This window comes from Mytilus edulis, chromosome 8 (assembly GCF_963676685.1).
Source record: "Mytilus edulis chromosome 8, xbMytEdul2.2, whole genome shotgun sequence".
Classification (NCBI taxonomy): domain Eukaryota; kingdom Metazoa; phylum Mollusca; class Bivalvia; order Mytilida; family Mytilidae; genus Mytilus; species Mytilus edulis.
The window spans coordinates 72,678,548-72,702,315 of NC_092351.1; the positions used below are offsets into that span (position 1 = coordinate 72,678,548).

Genomic DNA, 23,768 nt, shown 5'->3' on the forward strand with positions numbered 1-23,768 from the left:
ATATAGATCTGCCCTGCTGATAATTAAGCCTGTGTCTATAAGAAGTTGACATGTCTATAGGCTGTTGTCTGCTCTATGGTTGGGTTGTTGTCTCTTTGACACATTCCACATTTCCATTCTCATGTTTATCAAGCAGACCTAATCATTCTGAACAATTTTGCTTATTCAGATTTTTTTTTATTTATAGCACTTTGCAAGATAATAGTAAAATTTTGCATCTACCATCAATGTTCTATGTTAAGCCAGATTTGTTGACAGAGTAGTCATAGGACACATTTTTAAAGATAGTTTTTTAATGATCGCTTGAGTTTGGCCCTGTAGTTTCAGAGGAAAGGATCTTGGTAAAATTTAACAAATGACAACAGATGTCAAGTGATGGCAAAACCTTTCACAATAATCTTTCTATGTAATGTCATCTGGCATGGTGGCCTTTTTCATTGGGAAATACAGAGAAAAGCATGAAAAATAGACACCAATATTATATTTTGACCAATGGAGAACTGAAATCAAACAAACCACACATTGCTTAAATAAAAATAATCAGCAGGTCATGAAAAGTATAAATCTGCCAGAATGAGAAAATTTCAAAAAATATATAATTTCACAGGTAATTAGTATATCACAGATTTTATTTCTTGCCTAACTCAATAATAGCATCAACAACATCCCCACACTTTCTCAGGGCCATCACAGCCTCGTTTCTATCTACTCCCATTTGTTTCATAAGTACATCAACATCACCAGTATCAAGTCCATCCTCATTGGCTGCCTGTTCACCAATCACTTGGAAGATAGCTTTATTTGAAATAGCAGACGCAATTGTGTCACAATTTAAAATCTTGCCTTTATTAATCACTTTTATCTTTTCATATGAAATGTTTAATTTGTTTGAAAATATCTTTAATATATCATCCCCACTCCAAGCATTTTGTATTTTTAACTTTTGTTTTTGTTTGTTACATTTCACAGTTATTTCACAAAATGGCTGACTTTCGTCAAGCACAGGTAGATCAGTTTTGTACTGGTTACAATGTAGATAGGAGTTCTCTGGTTTTATAGATCGTTTTACAGGTTCTGTCAGAGGTTTCTGGTTCTGTAAGTCTTTCGAAGCTTTGTGGAAATCAACTACAGGACGATGACGGATTGTTATTTTACCTGAAAATGCAAATATATCAAGTACACATATTGTTTTTCTCCTGCAATTTACACCCAACACTAATTAGCTTTAAACTTTAGTTGTTAAAATCTAAATCACTGTCTCTATTTTTCAAATATGATCACCACGAAGAGGACCCCAAAGACTTTTACACGAAAGAAATATCCACATTACAGCTTGCTTAACACGGAAGCGGGGTAACAGAAGAATTTATTTGTATAGGTACAAATAAACCAACAAATTTATTTGAATACCTGTTATATGTACAACAGATGACTGTTTGCAGGATTAAACAATTTTTGTACAATTCTACACTAGTTTATTGATACAGATGTACAGTGCACAACTTACTAAAATGTTCATACTGAAAAATGGAACAAAAAGAAAAAGTACATGTTAGGAATTAAAAATCTTATATTAACCTCTCGTGACTTTTTCTGTGGTGAACATAACGTTCTATCAAAGAGGATTCCCCACATTTTTAGCCAATATTGAGAAAAGAGAATTTTTTATAGTCATTTATATAGTATCAAAATAATTCATGAATTTTAAAAGTGTAAACACCTGAAAGATGTCTTTCAACTTTGTGATTTACATTGAATGTATACCAATCACAATGTTTTTGGTGTATGCTTTTGAAAACAGAAACATACAAAGAAGAAGCAGTCCATCACTGAAGATTTACATACCATACATAAGTACACAAAGTCAAAGTAATTCGGAATACCAGGTGTGACGAAAGTCTATGGGACGATTATGCATTAACAAGGGCAAAGTCAGTAGTTACTGTCCCCTTTCCTATTTTTTTACTATGATATGCGCAATATGGCACAGTCCAATAAAGGTGGACTCATCCAGGATTGATACACCCTCGTTACTAGGCAACATAGGATAATGGTATTGTCCAATAGTGGTATATCCCAATCATCCAGGGTATATAAACAGTCGTCAGCAGTTAGTCAGGGTCGGTGTTACGATCAGATCACACGTATAAGTGATAGGATAAATACCTGCTATTGTTCCAAACATTGGATTCACTGCTCAAGTCTGTCCAATAACTGAAACTTAGTAGAAGAATTATCTTAAGCTGTTAGTGATCTGTATCGAGAGAAACGGAAGAGCTAGAGAGCTAAGAGAGCTTCGTTGGTTAATATATAGCGGAAAGAGCAACAATATTGCGAGCCGGTTGAGTTATCTATTTTATATAGAAGTATTGTAAGCCAGTTGAGCTACAGAGCAGAGCTAGTGAGTCTGTTGAGCTAAGAGCTACAGAGCTAGTGAGCAAGTACATCTTGCTTTATAATTGAGTCAGTGATATATATATTGAGTCAGTTGCTATATAATTGAGACATATAGAGTCGGTAAGCCAGTTGAGCTGAAAAGTAATTGAGCTGGAGAAGCTTATTGAGAGAAAGAGTTAGACAGGGATTATAAACAAGAAGAATATATATATATACAAGTCTCAGATCTCGAGAATCAACTCGGGTACGGACCCCAGACACGTTACACAGGCATTTTACTTAGAGAAAAAAGGAAGGAACCAGAACCAAGATGAACCACATAAACCACAAACCATATTTATAAAGAAAAGCTTCATCCACGGACATTTTATTAGCAAAGTTAATTTTTATGAACACATCTACCAAGATTTACAATTCCCAAAATTGCGGTGATCATACACTTCACCTTTTACTAACTCAATGGAAGCAGTACCTCCCTCGGAGCGAAGCCAGTTGAATTGGTACGGGATGGCCAATGGGGTGTTGTCCAATTTGGAAATGAACTGACATTTTATGAGCTACTTCCATCATTTCTACAATATTACCACTAGAAACTTCTATGAGGACCACTACACAGACGTGCAAGAATAGCAGCTAACCACATCGTTAATAACTTTATTGACTGACTTTCTCTTTTAACTATACTAGATTCTTATTTCACTTTCACTTTCTATTTATATCTATAACATCGTAATAACAACCTCTATTATTCGGCGAACCACACAACTGCAAAATTTGTACTTCACTGTTTGATTTCATGTATAATATTGTCCTGAAGACGCCACGCTTGTTGGCGAAACATGTCGACCACAATAAATTAATCACCATGCGGTAATTGATGGGTGTTGTTGTCTTTAATGTCGTTTAATAATGAAAGATGTAAGATTTATAACTTGAGGTTTACCAAAGAAGAGGGGTGAAAGATACCAGGAGGACAGCTAAAAATGACAATAGTACATAAAATACAACATCTGCTACCCATGATTCATTAGTTTTGGACTTACTGCAAGAAGCCTTACCTTGAGGTTTACTCTCTGTGAAAATTGACCCGTCATCTTTATAAGAAGTCTCAGAACTTTTTGTTTTAGCATTGATTTGTTGACAAATCTGTTTGTGTGTCTTCCAATCACTAATCTGGCATTCCTTTGAGCTGTAATATAGAATTGACAAGAATTAAGAATTTATTAGACTAAGAATACCATCACACATGTAAGTATTTGAAACAGAAAGTGGGTATCCGACTAATCACAATAGCGCACATTTACATTACAATTTTCAAATGTATCACTGTTGAGCAACTGACTAAATATGAAAAAATTCTGTTTATCATCATGATCATGTTTATTAAAAAGTCTACATACATTAAACAAGCATATAGGTAAGGTTGCAATTTGAAAATTCAGCTGTTTCACCAACCACACCTCCTTTGGTGAGATATATATTATATATTCATAGATATTTTGTTTTGTTACTGTTTTGTACTGGTAATAAAAATTACTTGTACAAGTAGTACCCTTGACTGACATTTAAAAAATTATATATACTTTATAGTTGGTGATAGAATGAAAATGTTTAATGCAGCTTTAGTACAAAAAAAACATGCTTCATCATGTCCATTCAAAGGGTTTGTAACAAGCATGACAAGAGGAAACAGTCAATTTGTTCAAAGTTATCTCCCCTTCTTAAATATGTCAAAACTGGGAAGAAATGAATATATGTCCTAAGTTAGGAATCTTATGTTCAGTCATATGAGAGTTTCTCGTTTATTGTTTTTTTTTATATTAGGTAGCACTCCACAGTTAGGTTTGTAGTTTCACATTCTGGTCCCTGTGGATTTTTCAAATATAAGAGCTTGTGTGCAATACAATTCATTTTATAGCTGAGTATTAAAATAGCCTTCGTGTATTGGGTCTATATAAACATCAAGATCATATAATGTATGTGATATAGGCAGTTTTCTGTATGACAGTCCGTATTTGTATGTCCATGCCATACATTGGTCATACAATGTCATGTGAACCTCCCGACGGGAGTACAATAATCCCGTTTTCAGGGGTCTCCTCCCGTCCTCCCGTTTAGGAGCATGAAATATTTTATGAATGAAAATTGTCAACCACCATATTTGATAATGTCTTACTACCGTACGGGTGTAGTTGACACCTGTGTTAAATTTTACCTCTAAATCAAAGAAGATGTATAATTATATGGCTTCTCTTAACAGCTCGGGTGTCAAGCATACTGCTAATCAACGATTTTTACCCCTACAATTATTGTAATGTTTTTTTCCAACTTTTTATCGCACGAATTTTGTGATAAGATTTTATGAAAAAATGAGGCGAAAGACACCCATGTTTTTATTGATCATTAGAAAGATTAGTGTCAACAATTTTTAACTAGAGGCTCTAAAGATCCTGTGTCAATCACCTATTCAACAAAGGACACAGATGTGTTTTGGTGATGGTGATGTGTTTGTAGATCTTATTTTACTGAACATTCTTGCTGCTTACAATTATCTCTATCTATAATGATCGGTTCAGTAGTTTCAGTGGAAAATGTTAGTAAAATTCACAAATTTTATGAAAAATGTTAAAAATTGACTATAAAGAGCAATAACTCCTCAGAGGTCAATTGACCATTTTGGTCATGTTGACTTATTTTTTGGTCTTACTTTGCTGTAAATTATTGCTGTTTACAGTATCTCTATCTATAATTATATTCATTATATTCAAGAAAATAACAAAAAAAGGAAAAATTTCCTTCAAATCACTAATTTCACGGCAGCAACCCAATAACGGGCTGTCCAAATCATTAGAAAATTTAAGAGCAGATAGATCTTGACCTGATAAACAATATCACTCCCTGTCAGATTTGCTCTGAATGCTTTGGTTTTTTAGTAATATAAAGCCAAAAACTGCATTTCCCCCCTATGTTCTATGTTTAGCCATGGCAGCCATCTTGGTTGGTTGGCTGGGTCATCAGACACAATTTTTAAACTGGATACCCCAATTATGATTGTGGCCAAGTTTGGTTTTAATTTGGCCCAGTAGTTTCAGAGGAGAAGATTTTTGTAAAAGATAACTAAGATTTACGAAAAATGGTTAAAAATTGACTATAAAGGGCAATAACTCCTAAAGGGGTCAACTGACCATTTTGGTCCTGTTGACTCATTTGAAAATCTTACTTTGCTGAACATTTTTGCTGTTTACAGTTTATCTCTATCTATAATAATATTCAGGATAATCATGATAATAACCAAAAACAGCAAAATTTCCTTAAAATTAGATTACCAACTCAGGGGTAGCAACCTAACAACGGGTTGTCCGATTCATCTGAAAATTTCAGGGCAGATAGATCATGACTTGATAAACAATTTAACCCCACGTCAGATTTGCTCTAAATGCTTCGGTTTTTGAGTTATAAGCCAAAAACTGCATTATACCCCTATGTTCTATTTTTAGCCATGGCAGCCATCTTGGTTGGTTGGCCAGATTAACAGACACAATTTTTCAAACTAGATACCCTAACAATGATTTTGGCCATGTTTGGTTAGATTTGGCCCAGTAGTTTCAGAGGAGAAGATTTTTGTAAAAGTTTACAGACGACGATGGACGACAAGTGATGAGAAAAGCTCACTTGACCCTTTCAGGTCAGTTGAGCTAAAAAGGTATCACTCAAAGGCATTGAAATTCTAGTTTGATCCAAATTTTGGGAGATATGTGACATGTTCACCACCCTTTTTGCAATATTGTACGGTAAATAAATGCAGAATGTTGCCATGGATACACATAAAAGGATTTTTTTCAGCCTTTTAACTTTTGAAAATCATATCTAAGGAAGATACTGATTATATTCATATGCACATGTATAACACAATCAGTTAGGTTAATGTATTAGAAATGCAGAAATCATGGAAATAGGAGATAACACATTTTGTGGCTAATTTTAAATTTTATTTTCTAACTTAGGAGTGCTACCTTTGGTTTTTCCGTTTGAATGGCTTTAGGCTTAAGTAATTTTGTTACGACCCTTTATAGCAAGGCTCAGTGTTGAAGACTGTACTTTGACCTAAAATGTATAATTGTTTTCTTTTGTCTCATTGGCACTGATACCACATCTTCTTACATCAACCATTCTACAGTAAATACCGGTATAGAACCAATTCTCACTCATTCAACATGTTCAAATACATGGAACAAACATTTATCTACAATCTGGTTACATAATACAGGCTTTATAGTTCTATTATATTTTACCAGTAAAATACGCTGTGACATTGTGTACATCTTTTCATAATCTGGTTCTGAGTCTTGCAGACATTACATTTTGTTTCCTCTGACATTTCAATTCATTTCAAAAACCTAAAAACAAAAAAATTGCATTCAGAATGCATGTCCCTGGCCATTTATTTAACTTGTTTGAGGAACATTCAAATATTACCATTATGAGTTACAAACATGCATGACATGACAAATATATGATTAAAATGTGTAACTTTGTGAATAATATTTACAGGGGTTTCCAATCATACAAGTTTTTTACTAGCATCTTCAAGCTGTCTGAAGAGTTTTATATATTATATGTTAGTAATTATTATTTAATCATTTCAAAGACATGATAACTCAGGGACGGTACAAGTGACACTATCTAAATCTGTATTTGATTTGAGTTTTCTGGTAATAAGCATTGTGTATGAGTATAAAGTAAGAGACTGAAACCAAAAATGCAGCAATTTGTCCATTTGTAAAGGGGCATAACTCTAGAATAGTAAACTTGAAACCACCAAAATTCAAACTTGATACTTTGTATGTTATGTATACAGCAGTACAGTATGTGTTTTGTTGTAATAGGCATGATAGGCATTGTGTATAAGTTTATTAACATTTGGTTGAGGCAAACTGTAGAATGGAAACTAAATTTGGGACATACATCATGTACATGTTATTTGATGTATGGCCTTGATATCTAAATCACTAACAGAAAGCTTAATACTAAAATTTATGATAAAAGAGATGATTTTTCATTTCCTATCGTTAATTATCCATTTTTAGATGGTGACGTTCCATTGTCACCATCTTACGGTGTTTATATATCTCAACTTGTACGATTCACTCGTGTATGTAACAATGTTTTAGATTTTAACGAGAGAAATTTATGTATTACTGAAAAATTATTACACACAGGTTTTCGATATCACATACTAGTCAAAACATCTTAAGAAAAATTGAACTCGGACAAAATAAATGGTCTGATGATCCTTCTGTTATCGAGCTTCCTATTTTAACACCATATGTTTTATCAAAATCAAAATTTTCAAACAGCTCATTCAAAGTTGAAAGTAAAGATGAGACAATTTGGTTGTGTACATTATACAACAGAAATCGATGCACTTATCATGGTTCTCATCAGACTTCTATTAGAGGTGTCCAGCGAACAGTTCAGCATATTTGCACTGTTTGTTGGAAGAAAAACAGAAATAAACTTTACCACCCAGAATGTTCCAGTTCTTGTCCTCAATTTCCTCAAAAGAAGGAATGACTAGGTAAAAACATTTCAGAACTAAACCCTTCAGCAGATGTTTTTTATCCGGAATATATGCGTTGCCAGAACAGCGATGTTTTCGCTTGTTCTCCTGTTTTGTCGATGGTAGGCGTAGTAAATATTGTAAAACTATTAACGAAGAAAAGGATAAAAGATCTGATGAGTTATCGAATAAAATTTTAGATGTCAGTGTACTATTTGTTCTGATTTGATTTCTGACACGCATTAGTTGTCTATTCAAGATAAATTTATCTCAGATCACGAAATTATTTTTAGCTCGAATGTGTTTAATTATGAAGGTGTTCGCATACCATTGGAAACTCATTTGAATATTGATTTTTTCAAATTTATGCTCTCGGATTACCATGACAGAGATATATGTGCTTTACTAGAGTTTGGATTTCCTGTTGGTTATGATTATAAAAAACATATTCATGGTGTTTCTTGTACTGTACAAAATCATAAAGGGGCGATACAATTTTCTAATGACATTGATAGGGGCAGGAGGATTTGTTTTTGATCGGTTATTTATTTTTGAGGACAGATTATTAATTTTCTGCACTATTGAAGCAAGATTTTTCATTTTCAATAAAGCAAGTGACTAATTATTCATTTTCACAACTATATTTATGATATTCGAAAACATCCAATTTTTAAATGATTTGTTTATTATAAATAATACATTTAATTCAAGTCATTATGTACCATTTAATCAGAGTTAATCATCATCCTCTGCAGAAATGAATCTTTTATATTCCCAACTGCATATACATGTATCGCATACATACATAGTATTAAAGTTTTGTTGTAAAACTAGCTTCTTTTAAAAGTATTGGCCAAGATATTTTGCCGAGCGGAGCGAGTCAAAAATTTTTTGAAGGGTTTTGGAGCCACTGAAGACCCAAGAAGCTATAGCAAACATGCAAAATCATGCTTTCTGGGTGTTCTGAAGACCCTTTCATAATTGGAAAATGCAAGTTTTATTTTAATAATTTTTAGGCAGTTAAGCTGCCTTATGCGAGCACCCTAAATTTTTGTTCTACCCAATAAATAATGAAATATGTGCCATTGTTATTATCTAGCTTGATGTTATGTTATTTATAACTAATTGGACAGTTTTTTCATACTTTTAATTCTTGATTACAAAAAAATATGACCAGAAAAACCTTAAATGATTGTCGATTTATCCAAAAGTTTTGAAGTTGCACATAGGAAGTAGGGCACATTAGGAATCCTTATGTAGTTTATTATCCCCTGAGATTTGCGCTAAGCTGTCAAAGAACAAATTTATGAAATGTTTAATCGACGAAAATCTCTAAAGACAAGTAGTTAAGATTTCCCAAATGGCAAAAGTCGTAGGAATATTGTTTGTCGTCAATACGTAGTCAACTACGTCAGTAGTCTTAAAATAAGTTCCACTGTTCATGCTGTTGGCGGCAATTTTAAATTATAAGACGAAATTTTTGTATCTTTTCAATTTGGAGGCAGGGGTTCAAATTAGCGATTGCCCGAGGTCTGCGACCTTCCACTTTTACAGTCGGACTTTCGACTTGGTTACTAGCTACGCTCGACATGCCCGACTTGAGAGGAAATAAAAAATAACTTTGCAAACCTTTTTATCAAAGTCTCCTAATAAACGATCTCAAAACTTGTTTTTAGCATTATTATTCATGACAGCGATGTTCATTTTGTTCAACCGCTAGCTTTATACAGAAAATCGCTGACAAATAATGTTTAAATTCGAGTAAAATCGTATCTGACAAAAACAACATTGAAAACAAAATGGCTGACATGAGAAGAAAAATACAATATCGATCCGATTCCGGAAGCGGATATTGGTTATTCCGGGTTTTGGCGATCAACTTTTAAAAAAATCAGACAGATGACAAAATGCATCTTTGCATGGTAAATAAATATAAACACTAGAATTGAAAACCAAAAGATATATGTTAAAGAATGAAAAAAACAGAAAATATTTTGTACTGAAACTCAAAATTACTTTTTGACAAATTTTAATGTCAAAATCCAATACAATGTGAGTCTTTGTGACAGCTGGGAACAGTATATCTCCCAATATATATGGTCCTGGTGACAGTATAAATTTTCTTTATCAGTAATAAATGTTTGTATAGCAAGTTAGATGCTTTTGAAGTGTAAACATATTACTGCAATTTCAATGGGTATTTTTTTTCTCAATTTTGATGGGCCAGTTAAAATAGCTGGAAGTTTCTTATTTTACACATATAGTGCAACTAGATTATATGATACCTGAATGTAAGCAAATCATATGATATGTATGTGGAGTCCTTTGTGGCACTATACCCCCTCCTGTTTGATAACTTTGACACGGATGAGATCCCCACCTCTCAACCATATACATTCATGTATGGGACTATATAACTAATCAAATGAAATATAGGTGAAGTCCCTAGGGTCACCCACCACCTCCTGCTTTAGAACTTGGAAACAGTCGAGATCCCAACCCACAACCATATTTATTAATGTATGGGACAATATAACCAATCAAATGAAATACAGGGGGAGTCCCTGGGGTCACCCCACCCCTCCTGTTTGGGAACTTTGAAACAGTCGAGATCCCCACCCCTAAACCATTTATATTCATGTATGGGACAATATAATAAATCAAATGAAATATAGGGGGAGTCCCTGTGGGTCATCCCACCACTCCTGTTTGAGAACTTGGAAACATCGAGATCCCCACCACTAAACCATCTATATTCATGTATGGGACAATATAAAAAATCAAATGAAAAATAGGGGTAGTCCCTAGGATCACCCCACACCCTCTTGTATTCATTCCTGTTTGTCATTTCAAAAAGATTGAATGACATACAAGGTCAATCTCATAGGCGTCACATATGCATATCACTTTGCTAGACCTAACACCTGTCATTTTATTCCAAACTTAGACATCAGGGACTTGGGGCGAAGGTGGGAGTCATTTACATTTACTATGGACAGGTCAGTCAGACCTCACCATTGATCCCTGTAGTAGTAAACATTTGTCTGATTTGTGTCTCATAACTTTTGTACTTTAGAACACGAACTCAGTTTTCTTTCAAGGGAAGCAAGTCCATTTATACTTTTACAAGCTCATACTAAAGTCAACTTGAACTACTAACAGTCAACTTATACGAATGATTACGATCAACTAGAAGAACTGCAATCATTGCGAATTTGTACCACTGCTGACTCAAGACTCATGACCACGAAAAAAAAATATATACTTGATATATACGTTGCTATTGAAAACCTTGATAAAATATGAATTATTTGCCTTAATGATTAATTCATTAAATGAACATACATGTACAATTATATATGAATGTTTAATGCCACAGTTTTCATAATTATGTTTGCCTTGGTTTTTGGTTAACTGCCTACAGTGCTTACAGCGCTTTGATTTGACTATATTTTGGTCTCAAAGCAAAATGTATAAATTCAGTGGAAGACTTTTTAGGGACAACATCAAAAGACCAATGTGCATGATTAAGCAAAATTGGAATTCACATAGTCAAGTCTGTGGCTGCTGTTTTTGTTCTTCTTCTTCTTCTTCTTCTTCCGAATACGGGAGTAGACTCCTAGGTAGGAGTGTAAAACTTCCCGGAACTTGTGTGCTATGTACACATGGACTTAATTAAAAAATAATATGACAAAGAAAAATCGTTATCAATAACATATATACATTATGTACAGTGGCTTTATAGTTTAATAAGTTGCTGTGGATCCTTCAAATGTTAGAGTGGATATGCCACTTTTGAAGGATTCCAGGGTGTCAGACATACCTTTTGCTTCAGGAAGTGAGTTCCAGGCCGAAATAGTGCGTGGATAAAATGAAAATTTATAGAAATCTTTATTTGTTGATATTTGCCTAAATTTATGTTTCCCCCTAGTGCGTCTATCAGATAGAATGATCATATTCAAAACAGTGTGGTCCTGGCCATTGATTGACGACCTAAATTATCCCATTGACTGGGACAGATTAGGTGAACGTTTGTCTGTAACGACCATAGCTCACTTCTTACTTATTATAGAATTTAAACTGTGGGGTCACCAAAGGTTCTTAACGCCTTTAACAATAAAATAATTCGAAAAATTATTCAGGAATAACCTTTATGTTTTGATTTATATTGTTGATATAAATCAAAACATCGTATTATTCCGGATTCGTTTTTCGAATTGCTTTATTTAGGTGTTGAGAACCTTTGGTGACCCCACAGATTCAGTGTCTTTAACAAGTACATAGTGAGCAGTGATTGTTACCGACAAACGTTCACCTAATCTGCCCCAGTCAATGGGATAATTTAGGTCGTCAATCAATGGCCAGGACCACACTGTTTTGAATATGATTCTATTGTTAAGTTGTCCTTAGGAACTTCAACTAACCCCCAATTTATTTTATACAGCATAGTTAATCTAGCTTTTTTCCTTCTTATTTCTAAATTTTCCCATTCCAATGATTTTATTAAATTTGAAACCGCTCCAGGTGATCTGTCCTTATAATCATTGAAGACAAACCTGGCTGCCTTACGCTGTACATGTACCTGCTCAACCTGAGTGATGTGTTGTTTTTTGTACGGATCCCAGACAGGGGAAGAGTACTCGACGACTGGACGGACAAGTGATGTGTACGTAATGTTTTTAACCTTACGTGTGCAGTTTTTCAAGTTCCTACGAAGAAAACCTAAGGTTTTATTTGCCTTACAAGTAATATTGTTTATATGTGTTCCCCAATCAAGATCATGGCTTATAGTTACGCCTAAATATTAAATGTCTTTTACTGCTTCTAAAACATGATTGTGCAAAATATAATCAAAAGTGGAAGGTTTACTTTTTTTAGAAATATGAATTACATAACACTTCTCAGGATTAAAATTCATTTGCCAATCCTCTTCCCATTTTACTAAACTAGATAAATCTTTTTGAAGTAATTGTGCATCAGAACTATTATATACATTTCTATACAATAAACAGTCATCTGCAAAAAGTCTTGCATTGCAAGTTACATGTTCGGGTAGGTCATTTATAAAGAGTAAAAATAATGTTGGGCCTAAAACTGTTCCCTGAGGGACACCAGAATCAACAGCTAATTTTGAAGATTTTACACCGTTTAGAAGTACTTGCTGTTGCCTGTCGGCTAAAAAGTCATTTATCCAATTTAAATTTTGATTTCTAATACCATAAAATTCTAATTTCTGGGCCAATCTTTTATGGGGGACTTTATCGAAAGCTTTGGAAAAATCTAAAAGTATGACATCTATTTGGTTACCATATCCCAATGATTTTGCAAGATCTTGTATGCTGATGATAAGTTGGGTCTCACAAGACCTTTTACTACTAAACCCATGTTGACTATCATTTAATATGTTATTAATTGTAAGGTGTTTCCTTATGTTGCTTGTTAATAGCGTTATGCTTGTCACCTTTTTTAAATATAGGTACAACATTAGCCTGCTTCCAATCATTTGGGATTTTACCAGTATCAATAGATTTTTGGAAAAAGAATGTCAAAAATCAGTGGCGGATGCAGGAATTTTCGAAAGGGGGGTGCTAGCCCAGGGCAAAGGGGGGGTGCAGGGGGGGGGTGCAAACATATGTCCCGATTCAAATGCATTGATCGGCCAAAATAAAGGGGGGGTGCGGACCCCCGGAACCCCCCCCCCCCCCCCTCTGGATCCGCCACTGAAAATGGAGACAATTCTTCTGCGAAATTATGTAAAAAATATGCTGGCAGATTATCAGGGCCAGTGGCTTTATGTGGATTTAAGTTTTTAAGTAACTTTAATAAGCCATTATTACTAATAAATATGTCTGGCATAGTGGGGTGGGGACTTGTACCTTTATTTGGCATAGAGGATGTATCTTCGGTAGTAAAAGCCTTTTTAAATTGTTCATTTAGGATGTTAGCTTGTGTATTCGGCTCACTATACAATAAACCATCCTTTCCTCTTAATGGTGACACTCCAGATGATTCTGTTTTTTTGCTTTTTATAAATTGCCAGAAAGATTTAGGTTTTTCTTCTAACTTGGGGCTAATTATTTCTTGCATGTACGTGCTCTGGGCTCTTCTTATTTCTCTTTGAGCAGTAGCTTTTAACTTTTTATATTTATCTTTATGTTCTTGTTTACCAGTTTTTTTAGCTTTGTTGTAAGCTTTACGTTGTTTTTTACATAAATGGTCTATATCCCTATTTGCCCAAGGGTTGGTGTACTTAGATTTAGTGATTTTGCTTGGTACATTATCATCTATTATTTTATTACTACCTTCTTTGAATTTATTCCATAATTGGTCAATATTTAAGTTTTCATTAGTCTGAGATATAAGTTCAGATATAAAATGAGATGTTACGTCTTTTATCTTTTTAATATCTACCTTCTTCCATAAATAAATTTTATGTTGTGAGTGTTTAGATCTTTGGGGCTTGCAGATTGCATCCACTAAAACAATATCATGGTCAGATATACCTGGTATAGATTTTATTTTTGTTATTAATGCAGGTTGGTTTGTGCAGAAAAGGTCAAGTATATTATCTTTCCTAGTTGGAAAATCAACCATTTGTTCAATGCCTAAGTTGTTCAGCATATCTATAAATGCTTCATTCAGCTCCTTAGAATACATTGAGCCAGATATATTTTGCTCAGGCCATTTTATGTCTGGAAGGTTAAAGTCACCACCAAGCCAGAAGGTGGAATTTTTAAATTTTAACTTAAGTTCATTATTTTCAAATTTCAATGATCATTTGTTTGAGATAGTCTATATCATTTTTATTTGGTGGTCTATATGCAGAAATAATAACTAAGGATTTAGTTTCAGTTATATTAATTTGGGCAGCAATAAGTTCTACATTTTTGCTTTTATATACTTATTGGCAAATAATACCTTTTTTAATGGCGATTAATACACCTCCACCTTCTTTTCAGACCCGGTCGTTTCGGAATACATCTTCAAATAGTGTGTTTGGAAAAATTTCAGAAGATAATACGTCTTTGTTTAGCCAAGTTTCATTACCAATAATAATATCTGGTTTAGATGATGTTAATAAATTTTCAATTTGAGGAACTTTATTTTTACAACTTCTAAAATTAATCTGAAGAACTCTTAATGAGTTTTGTCTATTAATATTCTTATTTTTTAATTGCTTTGTCACTGGTGGTTTTGGTGATGATGTAGCAACTGGGTCTCCAAAGTTTTCATGATTATCATTTATATTAAAACTTAAGGAAAAAGCTGAACTATCTGAAAGTACTGAATATGAATTAGGGTTCAAAATAGAATTACCTGATGAGAGGTATGATTGAAAAATGGTTCTAGAGTGATTAGGAGTATCACATATCGGGCATATCCAAAGTGCTGATGAATTTCCAAATTTTTCATACATAGATGGACTTATATTTACACATCCAATATGACACCATTTATCGCAATTATCACAAACAATGGCATCACTGTCCCAGGTACACTCATGCGAGCAAATAGAGCATGGGTTACTGGAGTCATTCAAGTTTGATGGGCCAGGGTTGGTTTCAACCTGGTTGCTTAAAAGAATTCTGATCAAAAGATGAATGTGGCGATCTGATTTGCCAAAAACACATTTACTTTTAAAATTGGACACATGTAAGTGCCAGTAATAAATCTGGGTGGATACCTCAATTGTTGAGTCACATTGAAGGCTGATAGTGATACCCTCATATTTGTTGGAGTCTAGTATATTATTTTGTATATTAAACTCATTGACTGTGCTCAGAAAAATAAAAAATGTTGAGCAAATCACGACTAAGCTATATTTAAACATTTTGACAGAGTCTAAGTGTCATAAAAATATAATCAGTGAAGAGAAGGATGGTGACTCTCATACACATTCATAACATGTTTAATAAGACAGTTAGTAGTTGGTGACAAATTAGATCTTCGTTCCTTGGGCGACTCAAGGACACAGGATAAACACACTAGGAAGCCATATTATATAAGTTGTAAAGATAGATAGATAGGATATTATTACCTATTTAATCACAGAGACTCTGTTTGCCGATCAAAACAAACAACAACAAAAAAAGTAACCGGAAGTGGTTTACAATGTTTACATTTATGGAAAATAATTTTCCCGCCACTGTACAAATGTGAATCAAAAATTTACGTATACAAATAATTTTAATTTACAAGGAAATATCAAACATTTTGATAATTTTCATACACACAATGACAAATGTAAGCCAAATGTTGATGTAATAGCAAGTTCCGGGATTTATTACTCCAGAAAAAACTGTAAGTTCCAAATATTTTTGAGAGCTGCAATTTAGATGCCCATTTCCTAGCACATGCACACACTATCTATTTTAAACTCATGATCAAGTTCATAACAAAATTACTAGATTACAAAAGGAATGCAACAGAATACAGAAGGGCAATCAATGAACAAAAGACAAATAAATAAGAAACATTGATCCTGAAAAATCAGGGCTATGTCTGGGAGAAAACAGAACTTGCTTCTTGCTAGGCACTCGCTGTGAACACAATTTGATATGGAGACAAGCGTTTGGTTTTGAAATTTCCTACATGAGGCATTTGTTTAAATGTAGTTACGGCCCTGTTAAAATAAAAGTGAGGTAAGGTTTCCTGAGACAATATACCTCACGTTAAATGAAACCAATTTTCAGACATTTCAAGTATATTTAAAAAATATTTATACTTTTATTGTTAAAAAAATTGGGAAGTGTTTCCCGATCTTTTTGGGGAAAAAAGATGAATTTATGAAGAATCTGGTGCCATCTCATACTTTCGATTAGACCTGCTGAGTTATTTATTTTCAATACATTGCAAGTCAGGTTATTTATTTTCAAACTACCACAGAACAAACCATTTATTTTTGTGATTATCAAGGCTGAGTTATTAATTTTCAAAATCCTCCTGCCCCCCCTCCCCCCCCCCCTCCCCCAGAATATCAAATGGTCGTCCCCTAAACAATTTTTTTTTAAGTGAGGTCCAAGAAAGGGGGGTCCATTCCCCAAATACCTGTGGCCTATTACAGAGCTCCAGATAAGCTGCGTATTTGCGTGATCACGCAATACAAATAATAGAAAACCCAATGCAATTGCCCATTGCAGGGTTCAATAACCCAATTAATTCAAAGGAAAACCCAATTATATGCCAAAACCATGAGTTCTCAACCCTTTTATTGGCTACGGTTTGCGTTATTTACCCTGATCTGTTTTCACTTGTTGCGTAAATCTATTTTTATAATATTTATAATTTGAAATGTCCTTTCGTTCTAAAAATAGATCCCTGCATCAAGTAGCTGAAATGGGTCCCTGTTGGAATTTTCCCTTGCTCAAAAGGTACATGTGTTTTTGAAAACATTTTGGATCTTCTCGTCGTTTATCCAACTAGCGTGTGTCATGTTGTCATATTTTTTTCGAATTGCTCGAGATTTATCGTAACATACATTGAATTAAAACGAAAGTGAATGTCCGGTAAAAATATTGAATAGAAGCATGTTTTCAGCGTCTTTTGAATAGCTGAGGGAAAGATATGATGATAACAAGACTCATCCAGTGTTTTTATGAAGTGTCCATCGAACGCATGGGCCTGTTTGCGTACCTTAACGAGAACATTGCTAATAAACAAGGGACTTCGTCAAAAACTGAATCAGTTGCTGTTAGAAAAAGTGAAAGGCCAAAACAATTATGGAATGATATGTATTTGGAAACCAAAAGTTCTGATAAGGGACAACTTAACCCAGATTTATGTAAATTGAATAAAACAAAAAACATTCAAGTATAATTAGAGTTTATATACTATTTTTTTTTCATTTTACGGTTAATGAGTGAATATGTGAGCCAAAATTTGTTCCTGTGAAAAAAGTTCCAGTGGAACTAATATCACAGGAAATATGTTCTTGGAGAACTTTTTTCATAGATAATTTCAATATAATTTGTTCCATCTCTATGAAATAAGTTCCACACTTTACCTGGTGAAATAAGTACCGGGTTGGTGAAATTTGTTCCTTACCTAGTGAAATAGGTTCCAGGTTTATGAGATTTGTTCCTTACCTGGTGAAATAAGTTCTGGGTTTGTGAAATTTGTTCCTCACCTGGTAAAATAAGTTCCTAGTCTGTGAAATATGTTCCACTGGTTAAACAGGTTATCTTATACACTGAACATTTGTCATCAATGAGTTTAAAGTTATCATTCAAGGGCATTATAAAAATAAGTATAATATATTGATAATATAATAAATGAGAAATGTAATTCATCCAATAAGAATCTTAAGGACTATAGCAAATGTTTAATTATAAACGTAAAAAATATCAAAATGACAGTCCCACTTTAAGCAGAAAAGAGTAGGATAAGAAAAATCTTTTAGAAAAAATTAAAGTCAAAGAACATGAACATATGAACTAATTTGGAAAGGACGAAATAACTGATTAATGATTGCAAAAGACATTAAGAAACAAAAGACACACTCTTTTGAAACTGTTCCATGACAAGTACATGTATGACTAGAAACAGGGCCATGACAGTTAACAAGAACCAAGACGGAATACCACATAAAACATAGATACAAATTATGATAAATTACCACCAATTTATCCTGTAGAACTTTACAGTCATGCCTAAAATTGCACATGTATCCCATGCCAGCACACTCAGTACAGCATTTAGCTTGCTTTATAATTTAAGTGTAACAAGAAAATGTTTCGCTGTGCAATATGTTGCAAAGGTACATGTACTTATTTCAGTGAAAATAGGTTTGAGAAGAACTTATTCATTGGTTTCTTTGAAATATGTACATATTGGTCTTAAACTAATATCACAGGAATTTATTTAAAACTTTTAATATTAACTGGAACAAAATTCATGGAACTATGATATTTGTACCGGAACTTATTTCACATTTGGTCAAAAAATTAGTTCCGGAACAAATTTTACAGTGCTGGAACATATTTTCTGTGATATAAGTTCCGGCGGTACATATTTCCTATGAAATTTGTTCCAGCGGAACAAATGTCACGCCGGAACATATTTTTTGTTACAAATACACACACAGGCATTCCTCTCAGAATTTTTATATAAAGGTATATAAGAGAAAAAAAATCTGAGACGAGTGCCTGCGAATACACATATCCGTTATTTACAGTTTACATAAGTTGTGAGAAAATACAAAACTGGCAGAAGGTTTGAAACGGGACACAAATTAAACCTACAATTGCTCGTCAGTTAATTAAGAAAATAAAACAGCTATAGCACATATTATTCAAAGAAAGAAACATATTTAAGATGGAAAAACATCTGGGGTTGATATTGCATTAATATTCAATATTGTGTTGATGAAAAAACCCAATACATTAAGGAGCTTGGTGGTGAAAAACCCAATTTGATATTAACTTGAGGGGTGAATTGGAATTGATAATGCAATTAAAAATCTTTATCACCCAATTACATAAGAAAATGGTGGGTAAAAACCCCAATTTGTGAATTCTTATCTGGAGCTCTGCTATTATATTCTCAAAAATAAATGCACGCAATAATTTCTGAATTTACAGTAATAGGGCGAACGTGAATCAGGGCGAAAGTACCCAGATTCGTTTTTGCTTTTTGTTGTTTATGTCCAGGGTAGCTAGCTGTTCTTACATTAAGCCATCAACCAGTCTTGTAATAGTTTTACCTCTGAAATGTCTAGCAAATATCAATGTTGAACAAGAACTCTTACATTGAACTGTGTGTTATTAATCTTGACACTTTTATTTTCAACTGTAAAAATCAACACCTCTAATTTTGATTTGGAGACTTCGAGGTATAGGGGAAATACACATGCATGTAGAGCCAGCTTCTGATTCTGTTAATATCTTCTGCCATTCAAGGCACACCTCTTGAAACCCGGAGTACAGAGTAAGGTAATAGGACACATGTAGGCTACTTATTCTCCACCAATTATTTACACCAGGAATATATAAAACAAGGATAAAAGTTCTACTTATAAAATTGATATGTTCGAGTATAAAAATAAACTGAGCTTTTTTCTCGACTTTGAGTCATGTTCAAGAATATGGACATTTTGGTTTGTTTTTAATATTTAAAAACCAGTAATTACTTGGCTGAAATTCGTCTGCAAATTTGACTGGATAGCCTTTAGGTATAAAATGTAAATAAATTTTTAAGTGAGTGAAACCTGCTCACACTGTTATATTATATCTTTATTATTAGATTTAGATTGTTCGAATTACACGGCTGGTAATCTACACACGCAGAACATTTGGTTCTGCAATGAAAACCGTGAGAGGATTTTCCGGTTGTGCTTGAGTGGAGCAATTGTCACCGCTTCGAAAGGTATATACATTTCTAAATCGCAATTTTCTTATTCGACTGATCAAAATATTGAAAATCGGAGAATGCTATGCTGTGGTGAATACTTGAACGAAGAGATACATGTATCATTTACTGTTGTACGTGGAGTTGAACTCCTACAAAATCAGTTGTCCCACGATAATTTGCCTAAACAAGTAACATTTTGATTTTAAAATGGTTCTATTAACAGACCTACAAGTTCAAATTTACTTTTTTTTCGGTCAATGGGTATGAATGTCGTTTTGGGCGTCGTGGACGCTGTCCGGTGTTGATAGACATCTTAATAAATCTAAAAACCTCATATTTTCAATTTGTCATTCGTGAGGGGATTGGTTCTGATTGAGGACATCGTGAATGCGTGAGGGGACTTGAAATCATATCTTTATATACAAGCTATCAGTCGTTGAAAGTTGCCTTAATATGGTTAGATTGTTTATGAAAAAAACATTTGTGTGCATAAATAAAAATTATGAGATATAATTTTGAAATAACCATAAATGACCATGTTTCTTTTTATGAATAAAAGTCTACCAAATAAATTTCAAATATGTGTCCAAATTCGTGGATTTGTGCAAATAATCGGAATAGTTTACTACCAGTCCACAATGTGATAATAATTAATATTGTAATTTTCATTGTTATTGATAAATGTTATATCAGTATTGCAAATCTAATCCTGAATTCTGTCTATCCTATTTTTGGGATATTGTTTAAGAAATTCATATATTACGTCACTTTGTGCATTTATGGTTTTGGCTAACTCGGCTGTGAATTTTTATGTGCTGGTTTAGATAGTTTTATGTAACCGTTTTTATTGTGTAGTTAGTCACCACTTCGATTTTATCATGTATATCTATTATATAGTCATTTTATAAAACATCACTGGTTGCAAAATTATGAATTATTCGAAATAACCAGGATGTTCTTATTCCAGGCAGAAACCCTAGCCGTATTAGGCACATCTTTTTGGAACTTTTGGTCCTCAATGTACTTGTCTTCGCTTTCGAACTTTTTTCATCTGAGCGTCACTTTTATTTGTAGCTAGAAACAAATCGTTGACAATTGTTTTTCTTTTACTGTTCGTAAAACCTATCTTCCCACAATGTATTTCAAAATTCTATCTCATTAATTTTGTTCATGCACACAAATGTGTTTTCTCATGAACAATCTGACCACATTTAGGCAACTTTCAAAGACTCATAGTTTGGATATTATATTATGATTTCACGTCCCCTCACGCATTCACGATGTCCTCAATCAGAACCGATCCCCTCACGCATGTCAGAATGAAAATATGAGGTTTTTATATTTATTAAGATGTCGATCAACACCGGACAGCGTACACACCGCCCTAAACGACATTCATACCCATTGACCGAAAAAAAAGTAAATTTGAACTTGAGGGTGTGTAATTAGAACCATTTTAGAATTTAAATGTAACTTTTTTAGGCAAATTGTCGTGCGGCAACTGATTTTGTAGGAGTTCAACTCCATGTACATCAGTAAATGATACATGTATCTCTTCGTTTAAGTATTCACCACAGCATAGCATTCTCCGATTTTCAATATTTTGATCAGTCGAATAAGAAAATTGCGATTTAGAAATGTGTATACCTTTCGAAGCGGTGACAATTGTTCCACTCAAGCACAACCGGAAAATCCTCTCACGGTTTTCATTGCAGAACCAAATGTTCTGCGTGTGTAGATTACCAGCCGTGAATTAGACGTACAATTTTTAAGAAGCCGGGGAGAGTTTGAAAAAGCAAAGAAGAGAAAATGATATACAGCGTGTTCGAGTGGAGCTTAAAAAGAAGCAAGATGAGCTAGAGCAGGAGAAAGGTGAGATAGATAATGAAAAAGCTAAGAATAAGAAGGTTACTAGGACTCGGACAAAAAAATCTGAAATCATAAGTAAAACTGACAAAAAACACGATTCAAAATTCAAGATAAGCTACATTTTGTAGTTGCTGACACAAGCAAACCGGATGAGGCAATTAAGCTAGACTATTTGAGAAAATTTGAGTTTTTACATGAGTTAGTTGACAAAAAACTTTCAAAGCTAGGTTTGATTGAAAAAATCAAGTGATTCGAGTTCAGATTCTGAAGACAATACTATACGACGTAGTGATAAAGCTATTATCATTTCGAATAGCTCTGATTCTGATACAGATTCAGACAGTTCACCAAAGCGTAAAAAACACAAGAAATCAAAGAAATCAAAGAAAACAAAATCAGGTATTAAAGCAAAGTCTTCGGATAAGGTTAAAACTCAGTTACTTTGGCCTCAGATCGAGCGCCTTAATTTACAATATGAATATGTCAATGAGCAGGTGTCCTTTAATAACTTAGACATGAAGCTATTTACAGCTGGGGAGCTAGAGATTATCACCCGAGCAGATATTTCTGAGATTGAACGAAAGGGTCGCTTAAATTTGTTGAAAAAGATTACGTACTACAGTCAGATTTATTCTTGGAAAGGCCTTTAAGTCTTTTACGCAGCCTGGTTAAGGAAAATTGAACTCGGATAAAATAAATGGTCTGATGATCCTTCTGTTATCGAGCTTCCTATTTAAACACCATATGTTTTATCAAAATCAAAATTTTCAAACAGCTCATTCAAAGTTGAAAGTAAAGATGAGACAATTTGGTTTTTGTACATTATACAACAGAAATCGATGCACTTATCATGGTTCTCATCAGACTTCTATTAGAGGTGTCCAGCGAACAGTTCAGCATATTTGCGCTGTTTGTTGGAAGAAAACAGAAATAAACTTTACCACCCAGAATGTTCCAGTTTTTGTCCTCAATTTCCTCAAAAGAAGGAATGACTAGGTAAAAACATTTCAGAACTAAACCCTTCAGCAGATGTTTTTTATCCGGAATATATGCGTTGCCAGAACAGCGATGTTTTCGCTTGTTCTCCTGTTTTGTCGATGGTAGGCGTAGTAAATATTGTAAAACTATTAACGAAGAAAAGGATAAAAGATCTGATGAGTTATCGAATAAAATTTTAGATGTCAGTGTACTATTTGTTCTGATTTGATTTCTGACACGCATTAGTTGTCTATTCAAGATAAATTTATCTCAGATCACGAAATTATTTTTAGCTCGAATATGTATAATTATGAAGGTGTTCGCATACCATTGGCAGAGACATATATACATATATGTGTATATATGTCTCTGCCATTGGATACTCATTTGAATATTGATTTTTTTCCAAATTTATGCTCTCGGATTACCATGACAGAGATATATGCGCTTTACTAGAGTTTGGATTTCCTGTTGGTAATGATTATAAAAAACACTAGAACACACCCGTGATATCGCGGGTCATTGACTGAATTAAAGTATATAACTTTGCGCAAGACTTATTTTTGTATTAGTATTGTCATCTGATAAAGTCATGCCGATTATAAGATAGTTATCA

General features: G+C 33.7%; 1 protein-coding gene across 1 annotated transcript; it reads right to left on the reverse strand.

Annotated features, from left to right (window-relative positions):
- Positions 1 to 611: 611 nt before the first annotated feature.
- LOC139486200 (uncharacterized) lies at positions 612 to 19,804 on the reverse strand. The gene is made up of 5 exons (XM_071270989.1): positions 19,746 to 19,804; positions 19,625 to 19,698; positions 6,690 to 6,830; positions 3,456 to 3,586; positions 612 to 1,155 (listed from the first exon to the last, which is right to left on the reverse strand). The coding sequence occupies exons 3-5, from the start codon at positions 6,773 to 6,775 to the stop codon at positions 629 to 631; spliced, it is 744 nt and encodes a 247-aa protein (XP_071127090.1). The 5' UTR covers positions 6,776 to 6,830; positions 19,625 to 19,698; positions 19,746 to 19,804; the 3' UTR covers positions 612 to 628.
- Positions 19,805 to 23,768: the final 3,964 nt, after the last annotated feature.